The sequence below is a fragment of the Procambarus clarkii genome, chromosome 22 (genome assembly GCF_040958095.1).
Source record: "Procambarus clarkii isolate CNS0578487 chromosome 22, FALCON_Pclarkii_2.0, whole genome shotgun sequence".
Lineage (NCBI taxonomy): Eukaryota > Metazoa > Arthropoda > Malacostraca > Decapoda > Cambaridae > Procambarus > Procambarus clarkii.
This window is the reverse complement of record NC_091171.1, coordinates 42,238,254-42,248,253: the sequence shown is the minus strand read 5'-3', so window position 1 is coordinate 42,248,253 and position 10,000 is coordinate 42,238,254. Positions and strand designations below refer to the sequence as shown.

Below are 10,000 nucleotides of genomic sequence, written 5' to 3'. Positions count from 1 at the left end.
CATACCTGTGTATACACTGTTCTACATACCTGTGTATACACTGTTCTACATACCTGTGTGTATACACACACCTGTGTGTATATACAGGATACATGTGGCAGTGTGAACTTTGGATACTTTCGAATGATATTTGTTGACGATCAAGTAAGCTATAGGCCGAGACTTCTGTACTCACATAGTTGTACTTGCGGGGGTTGAGCTTCGGCTCTTTGGTCCCGCCTCTGAACTGTCAATCAACTGGTGTACAGGTTCCTAAAGCTATTGGGCTCTATCATATCTACATATGAAACTGTGTATGGAGTCAGCCTCCACCACATCACTTCCTAATGCATTCCATCTGTTAACTACTCTGACACTGAAAAAGTTCTTTCTAACGTCTCTGTGGCTCATGTGGGTACTCAGTCTCCGCCTGTGTCCCCTTGTTCGCGTATGTTGAATAATTAATCCTGGTCTACCCTGTCAATTCCCCTGAGGATTACACCAGTTGATTTAGAGCAAAGAGGCGGGACCAAAGAGCCGAAGTTTAACCCCCGCAAGCATAACTGGGTGAGCACTAGGTGAGTGGCGTCAGGTGAGTCCCTCCACTCAAACAATACTCAGGGCTGTGTACACTCTCTCTTGTACTGACTTATTCGATAATTCGCTTGTTAAACCGTAGTTGGGTAGTTAAGACCTCATTAGCCGGAGATCAATGCAACTTTGGGCCAATAGTGATAAAGCTTACTCTAATGTGGGTGATGGAGGGGGGGTGTTGGGGGATTGGGGGGGCGCTTGGAGGAGGGGTAAGGGGGGGGGTTGAGGGAAAGGGGAGGGAGGTTGTTGCAGGGGCAGAGGGGGGGGGGAGAGGAGTGGGGAGGGAGGGGGAGGGGGTTGGAGGGAAGGAGAAGTAGGGGGGGGGAGAGGAGGAGGGGGGAAGGTTGGGGGGTGGGGGGGAAGGGAGGGAACTTTCAGTCACAAAGAAGAAGAATTATCAGAGTTTCAAGGACTGTCTTCATCTTTCTCTCCCTCTCTCACTCTCCCTCTCCCTCTCTCTCTCTCTCTGTCTCTCTCTCTGTCTCTCTCTGTCTCTCTCTCTCTCTCTCTCTCTCTCTCCTCTACGTCTGAGACAGGATCCATATTGTTGTCTCCTCATTGTGTTTGATCAGCCTCTTCCATCCACGGTTTATTCTATACATCCTCTTCCTTTATCTTTCATGCGTCTCCTCCTTTCCCTTTCTGTTTAGCTTCTCTTCTGATCTTCGTGTCCCCACGTTTATCTTGACCTGTTCCCTGTCCCCGCCGGGGTCAGCTCCCCCTTCTACCGCACTGTGTCCCTTCCGTCCGTTCCGGCAGTCCGCCTCTCCTGTCCCTTCCGTCCGTTCCGGCAGTCCGCCTCTCCTGTCCCTTCCGTCCGTTCCGGCAGTCCGCCTCTCCTGTCCCTTCCGTCCGTTCCGGCAGTCCGCCTCTCCTGTCCCTTCCCATCATTACGAGCCTACGAGGACCTGGAGCCTGTTGGGCACATTTTTTATTATTATTATTTTCTACCACAGACGTGGCCAGACATTTACAATGCTAACCAGCATATATACATTTTCTTCTGTCCTCCATGGACAGGGTGAGAGATGTCTTAAAAATATAGTTCAAGGGTTTATTGAACAATCAACCACAGAAGGTGATCGTGGTGCTTTTAAAATGCTAATCTAACCTACAGATGTAAATACATAGATACACAGAGTTACGTCTGGCCTATATAAAGTGGTCGATGTGTTCTTTACATAGTATTATTAATGGGCATTTACAAAGGTGAAATGTAATTCTGATCAGCTTCCACATATACTTTATACACATACATACACATACATTTATGGCTATCCTACTCTAAGATAGGTAAGATAACTGATAAACTAGTGTGTTATTAAGCACTTAATCACTGAAGATGATTAAGATACTTTCACAAGCTCAGGTTATAGTTACATCACATACATACATTGTATAATTGATACATTACATGGTCAATATTGGGTACAAGTCCAATATATCATCAAGTGTTCCAGTACTCATATAGTAATTACACAGTTCAGCATACCTTAGCCCAGGAGGGCGAAAGTAAGTCAATATGGGACATTTCTACAATATAATGTTCAAGAGAGTGCATGTTTTCTCTTTCACAAAGTTGACACATTGTGTACTCGACATTTGGGTTTTGAGAAAGCTGCCAGATACGTCTATATCCCAGGCGTATTCTGGCCACTATAACATCACATTGCCGGGTTCTTGTTCTATTAGTCCCATATGTGAATGTCTCCTCACGATATCTATCATAATATTTAATGCTACAACTTTCAGGTCTTTGTGAATTTGTTAGGTCGGTGAGATTTTCATTAGATATTTGTTTAAGTATTCTCTTTGTCACTGCTAGTGAAACACCCATATTAATTTCTACCACTGGTTTTCTGCAGGCTGTCTTAGCAAGCATATCAACAGTGTCATGCCTTGAGATGCCAACATGTGATGGTATCCATAGGAATTTAATCTCAAATCTGTTTTCTTTAGCAGCTAAAACATTCATTCGAATATCACTGACTATTTTCTGGGTGTCACTACTATGTGCGTTCAATGCCAGGAGTGCACTCTTCGAGTCACAATATATAAGTCCACTGCCTTTGTCTTTTAACAATTCAGTGGCAAGGTATATGCCTGCAAGTTCGGTTTGAGTTGTACTTGCCCAGTCATTGACGCGCTTCATTGCTGTATGTACGAGAGAAGATTGTTCAAATATGTTACATGTACATCCGGTACATCGTCAGTAGCAGGCCTTCAGGGCTATACGAGGACCTGGAGCCCTGGACCCGGATTCACGAAGCAGTTCGCAAGCACTTACGATCCCGTACATCTTTTTCTCAATCTTTGGCGACTTTTTTTTACAATTATTAAACAGTTAATGAGCTCCGAAGCACCAGGAGCTGTTTATAACAATAACAACAGTTGATTGGCAAGTTTTCATGCTTGTAAACTGTTTAATAAATGTAACCAAAGGTGTCAAAGATTGAGGAAAGATGTACATGTTCTTAAGTACGTGCGTAACTGCTTCATGAATCCGGGTCCTGAGTTTGAGAGCGCTTTGCCAAGTGTGACCTCGCTAGTGTAGAGTTTACAGCATCGTGTCTTAAGCCGGTGTTAGCATTTAAAGCGGGCGCTCAACACCCCCCTCCCCCCTCCCATCCCCCTGCGACCTGGCTTGCTGAAACCTGGCTAATGTGGGTTCGAATCCCAAGATCAAGTGGCCTAGTTGAGCACTCCGTTCGTGCCGCGGCCTCAGATTCAACGCATTAAACCTTTCCAGTTTTTTTAAGGGGTTTAATTACCATCAAAACAAAATATTTTGATAACGTCTGGAGGCTTGAAGGTTAGGTTTATTCGTGTCCCAAACATGTCTTGGTTATTGAGCCGGATATTACCCCCCCCCCTGGGGGCCAGACACCCGGGGGCACTGCCCCCTCCCTCACCCCCCCCCCCACGCCCTTGGGCGCCCTGTGAATGTCTCTTGAAGGCAGTTGTAAATCAGGTAAATCCGGGTGGTAATCTGGTCGTGGTCCTCTCCGAGCTCCGGGTATCGTTAGATAAGACGGCGCGTTTTGTGATAATCGCTGGCTGTGACGGCGCTATAATCGCGGGCTGTGACGGTGGCTATAATCGCGGGCTGTGACGGGGGCTATAATCGCTGGCTGTGACGGTGGCTATAATCGCTGGCTGTGACGGGGCTATAATCGCGGGCTGTGACGGCGCTATAATCGCGGGCTGTGACGGTGGCTATAATCGCGGGCTGTGACGGTAGCTATAATCGCGGGCTGTGACGGTACTATAATCGCGGGCTGTGACGGTGGCTATAATCGCGGGCTGTGACGGTGGCTATAATCGCGGGCTGTAACGGTGGCTATAACCGCGGGCTGTGACGGCGCTATAATCGCGGGCTGTGACGGCGCTATAATCGCGGGCTGTGACGGTGGCTATAATCGCGGGCTGTGACGGTAGCTATAATCGCGGGCTGTGACGGTACTATAATCGCGGGCTGTGACGGTGGCTATAATCGCGGGCTGTGACGGTGGCTATAATCGCGGGCTGTGACAGTACTATAATCGCGGGCTGTGACGGTGGCTATAATCGCGGGCTGTGACGGTGGCTATAATCGCGGGCTGTGACGGTAGCTATAATCGCGGGCTGTGACGGTGCTATAATCGCTGGCTGTGACGGTGCTATAATCGCTGGCTGTGACGGCGCTATAATCGCAAGCTGTGACGGTGCTATAATCGCTGGCTGTGACGGCGCTATAATCGCTGGCTGTGACGGTGCTATAATCGCGGGCTGTGACGGCGCTATAATCGCTGGCTGTGACGGTGCTATAATCGCGGGCTGTGACGGTGCTATAATCGCGGGCTGTGACGGGGCTATAATCGCGGGCTGTGACGGTGCTATAATCGCGGGCTGTGACGGTGGCTATAATCGCGGGCTGTGACGGTGCTATAATCGCGGGCTGTGACGGTGCTATAATCGCTGGCTGTGACGGTGCTATAATCGCGGGCTGTGACGGGGCTATAATCGCGGGCTGTGACGGCGCTATAATCGCGGGCTGTGACGGGACTATAATCCCGGGCTGTGACGGTGCTTTAATCCCGGGCTGTGACGGGACTATAATCGCGGCTGTGACGGTGCTATAATCGCGGGCTGTGACGGTGCTATAATCGCGGGCTGTGACGGTGCTATAATCGCGGCTGTGACGGTGCTATAATCGCGGGCTGTGACGGCGCTATAATCGCGGGCTGTGACGGGACTATAATCGCGGCTGTGACGGTGCTATAATCGCGGGCTGTGACGGTGCTATAATCGCGGGCTGTGACGGGACTATAATCGCGGCTGTGACGGTGCTATAATCGCGGGCTGTGACGGCGCTATAATCGCGGGCTGTGACGGGGCTATAATCGCTAGCTGTGACGGGGCTATAATCGCGGGCTGTGACGGTGCTATAATCGCGGGCTGTGGCGGTGCTATAATCGCGGGCTGTGACGGGGCTATAATCGCTAGTTGTGACGGGGCTATAATCGCTGGCTTTGACGGGGCTATAATCGCTGGCTGTGACGGTGGCTATAACCGCGGGCTGTGACGGTGGCTATAATCGCGGGCTGTGACGGGGCTATAATCGCTGGCTGTGACGGTGGCTATAATCGCGGGCTGTGACGGGGCTATAATCGCTGGCTGTGACGGGGCTATAATCGCTGGCTGTGACGGTGGCTATAATCGCGGGCTGTGACGGGGCTATAATCGCGGGCTGTGACGGCGCTATAATCGCGGGCTGTGACGGTGCTATAATCGCTGGCTGTGACGTCTGGACACGCAGGTGCTTTTGCGTGCAAACTCAATAATTGTGCGTGTGTGGGGGAGTTGGGCTTCAGCTCTCTGGTCCTGTCTCTCTATCTTTCTCTGTTTCATACACTCTCTCTTATGAAAATAACAATAATAGTTTCCCATTGAAATGTGGGTGGTCCACCAGTGATAGGAGATAGGAGTGATAGCAGAGTTAAATGTTATATATTATTATTAATTAAATTATTATTAATAAAACGTTATGCAATTATTATTAATTCTGCTAGAATTTACCCCCTTAAAATTATCTGTTAGATTAAGGACCTGGCCGAAACGCTGCGCGTACTAGTGGCTTTACAAGATTGTAAATACTATGCTATGTATTCTCTAAAACCTAATGTAGTTTCTTGTATATAAATTTATAAATAAATTATATAATAGTTATATATATATAATATTATATTATAATAAATTAATTAATTATTAATTATATAATAGTTATATATATATAATATTATTATGTTTATATAATAGTATACCCCCTTTGTTTTGAGAATGGAGCAGGTTATGGGAAGCCTTTGAACCTGTGAGGGGTACTGTATGAATTATGTATTATGGAGTAAATAATATGTATTATGCTAGTATAGACAAAGTATAATGATTGGAAAATTTCTGCTCATTTTCTCGAGATCGGTGCATAATTGTTCATATTGCTATAAGAAAAAAATGTTTGAAATTATTACTTTTTGTTTGTAAATATGTATAGATAGGTGTAGTTGATAGGCAGTGTCAGAATTGGTGGTTTGGGATGAATATATGTTGGTCCGTGGCAGGTTGTTTCCCCTTGAACTCTGGCGACCTTGACCAGCCTATGTCCGCCCCGTGCCCCCGACCACTCACCCTGCAAAGTTGGGTCAAGGGTAACCCCTAGCATCGGCCTTCCAACCTTCAAAAAATAAAAAAATGGAAATTCTCTCATTGATTCAGACTGATGTCGCCTCCAACACTTCACTTTGCATTTGTTCTGTTCACAGCTGAACTGTTAGTCCCAGTTTATTGACTGTAGAGTCGACAGTCAGTCTGAGTCAGTCAGTCTGAGTCAGTCAGTGGGAGTCAGATCAACCGGAATCTCCTCGTTTTCTTTCCAAATAGACTGTTTATTTGCAGGGTTAATTCCCCTTGAGAATTTTGTATCTGGTGATTTATGTGTGCATTTCATACCTCTTTGTACTCACTTCATTATGCCTGCAGGGTTGAGCGTTAGCTCTTGGACCCCACATTTCTATCCGCCAGATGTTTAATGTAAATATTCCCGACTTATTACCCATCATATATAATTTTAAAATTATGAATGGAGTTTATTTCTACAACATGCTCCTTTAATTCATTCCAAAACGCATCCCCCAAGGCGTCAGACCATATTAAAGTGTGAAAATGAACTTTGGAGACTTAATTTTTCAACTTTCCTCGACAGTGAAGAAAAATATAAGAAATATTAAGAAGATTGATGATATATATATACATATACATATACATATATATATATATATATATATATATATATATATATATATATATATATATATATATATATATATATATATGAAGGTGGTGGCCTTAACAATGTGTAAGTGGCCGTCTCGTCCTCCCTCAGAGCCTGCTGTCAGCGCTGATCAGGGGGTCAGGAGAAGTCAGCGAGGAGTCAGCACGTCAGTTCGAGGCGTGGTGGGCGGTGCACGTGGCCCACGTCTCCCGCCCCCCGCCCACCGCCCACGTCATGACCCCCCCGCCCCACCACGTCCACCCACGCCCACACGCCATGGAGAAGATCGGGTCTGAACCCTTGCACCCGGCGATACAGGTCAGTTGTGCCTCTGTCTGTCGGTCTCTCTCTGTCTCTCTGCTTGTCTCAATGTCTCTGTCTCTCTGCTTGTCTCAATGTCTCTGTCTCTCTGCTTGTCTCAATGTCTGTCTCTCTGTTTGTCTCAATGTCTCTGTCTCTCTGCTTGTCTCAATGTCTCTGTCTCTCTGCTTGTCTCAATGTCTCTGTCTCTCTGCTTGTCTCAATGTCTCTGTCTCTCTGATGATACGTTTCCTTCAGTTGCAGATCTCCATCTCCTTTACTCCAAAAAATAAATGTTCCATTCACACATATATAATATATATATTATGTAATATATATATATATATATATATATATATATATATATATATATATATATATATAATATATATATATGTGTGTATATTCACACACACATACACACATACATTCTATGATAAAATAACAAGGATAGGGCAGGACAGAGAAGGTTGGGCTGACTAAAAATTTCAGGACTGCCCAAAAGGCCTTTGATACAGTACCGCACATGAGACTGCTGTTCAAACTCGAGAGGCAGGCGGGGGGGGGGGAGGAAAAGGTCCTAGCATGGGTAAGGAACTACCTAACAGGAAGGAGCCAAAGAGTTACGGTAAGGGGTGAGAAGTCGGACTGGCGAACAGTAACGAGTGGAGTACCTCAAGGATCGGTGCTGGGACCAATTCTATTTCTAATATACGTTAACGACATGTTTACAGGCGTAGAGTCCTACATGTCGATGTTCGCGGATGACGCAAAGTTGATGAGAAGAGTTGTGATAGATGAGGATTGTAGGATCCTCCAAGAGGACTTGAACAGGTTGCAGAGATGGTCAGAGAAATGGCTACTGAAGTTCAACACGAGCAAATGTAAAGTTATGGAAATTGGACTAGGTGATAGGAGACCAAAGGGACAGTACACAATGAAGGAGATCTGCTTACCTATGACGACGCGAGAAAGAGACCTCGGGGTGGACGTAACACCTAATCTATCTCCTGAGGCACATATAAATAGGATAACGACAGCAGCGTACTCTACACTGGCAAAAGTTAGAACATCATTCAGAAAACCTAAGTAAGGAGGCATTTAGCGTGAGAGTAGTGGAGCAATGGAATGTACTTAAGGAACAGATTGTGGAAGCAAACTCTATTCATAATTTTAAAACTGAATATGATAGGAAAATAGGACCGGAGTCATTGCTGTAAACAACCGATGGCTAGAAAGGCGGGATCCAAAAGTCAATGCTCGATCCTGCAGGCACAAATAGGCGAGTACAAATAGGTGAGTACAATCATACACGATCAATATAATCCATTCTGCTGTCATGATGAACGTAATATATATATATATGTTCACTCTTACGGTCCTATGAACACAAATTAATATTATATTCACTATTACACGATTTCAGAATGGTTAGCCGCGCTCTGAACACAGCTAGTGAGCAGGTTTAATTTTGGGAAACACCGGTTTTTGGGGGAGTTTGAAATCACACCATTTTTTTTTTTTTGTGGCAAGTGGATGAATGGTTAGGATGAGTTTCTTTTTGTTTTGTTTATGGGTTCTCTTGTTTATGTTGGTGATTGTTTTGTTTATGAAGTGAGATTTTTGACAGACAGGCACATATATATATATATAAGCTTTCCTTGTGAGATAAGCCAAACTTTATCTACATAACCCCGATATACAAGTCAAGCAAATTCTTGAAAGTGTAACATCACTCGCTCTATGGAAGTGCCAATTTTATTCTCCATCGCATAAAATGAATTTACCGTTTAGGCCTGTACTTGACCCTATTGCACAAGCAACTATGAATGTGTGTCAACGAGATGAGGTGCTAACGCAAGCCATGAAGCCTAGTGTCTAAGTGTGTGGGATCACTGTGACTAGGCTGCTCTCATCTGGTATGGCTGTATCGTACCTGCAAGGGATATGCGACAGACTAAAAGCTGGGATATGAGGACAGGGATTAAGGAACGATGACTATCGGGGCTAGAACGCCGACCCTACACTAAGCAAGTCCATATTAGCACTGACCAGTCCACGTGGACGAATAAAATAACATTCTATAGGTTTTATGATCATGTAGGCCTATAGGCTGTTCATGCATAGGCCTTCCATTGCAAGTGTTGGGAAGGAAAAATGAGTTGATAATCAACTCTGCAACACAAGAGTGTTGCATCAACTTATCCTTACTCTCAATGCTTTTTAATACTTAGCTTTTTTTTTTAGTATACCGAGCTTCTGTATTTTGATTCAAAGAGCGCACTTTTATGTAATGAATCACTGTTCTCGAGTTCAATCTGTGTCCTCTTTTTTTTAATTGAGGACATCTTTGTATATATAAAAAAGGGTTTGGTCAAAAAAATCGTACCACGTTTCGTTGGAAATATCTTCAGAATATAAATATACCCCTTTTTAATCTCCCGCTTTTCTTTTTTTAAATCCACCTGCTCTCTCTCTCTCTCTCCCTTTTGTAATCCGTCCATTCCCTCCCCCGTCTCTCTTTTCCTTTTGCATCCCCCAAACACTCCTTTTTTGGGAGAACAAACATTCCCTTTTGATGCATATCCACCTCCCCCCCTCCCCCCTATATCGTTTTCCAACCCATATTAATTATTATTTTGGAATAACTTGCAACCCCCTTTGTTTTAATACCTCCCTCCTCCCCCCCCCCCTTCTCCCTGATTTATTCCCACTGCCCCAATTTTGGGTATACTTCATCATCTTTTGTACGCGCTAGTTTCCCCCTTTGTATGCGCTAGTTTTCACTTTTGTATGCGCTAGTTTCCCCCTTTGTATGCG

The 10,000-nt window shown here is 45.1% G+C and overlaps 1 protein-coding gene across 1 annotated transcript in view; it reads left to right on the top strand.

Moving 5' to 3' along the window:
* dve (SATB1_N and homeodomain domain-containing protein dve) overlaps window positions 1-10,000 on the top strand; it is a gene marked incomplete at its 5' end in the record, with an annotated part of 274,413 nt that overhangs the window by 231,774 nt on the left and 32,639 nt on the right. The window contains one exon of the mRNA XM_069329243.1: window positions 6,992-7,198. Coding sequence (XP_069185344.1) covers window positions 6,992-7,198 — 207 coding nt within the window. The remainder of the gene's footprint in view (window positions 1-6,991; window positions 7,199-10,000) is intronic.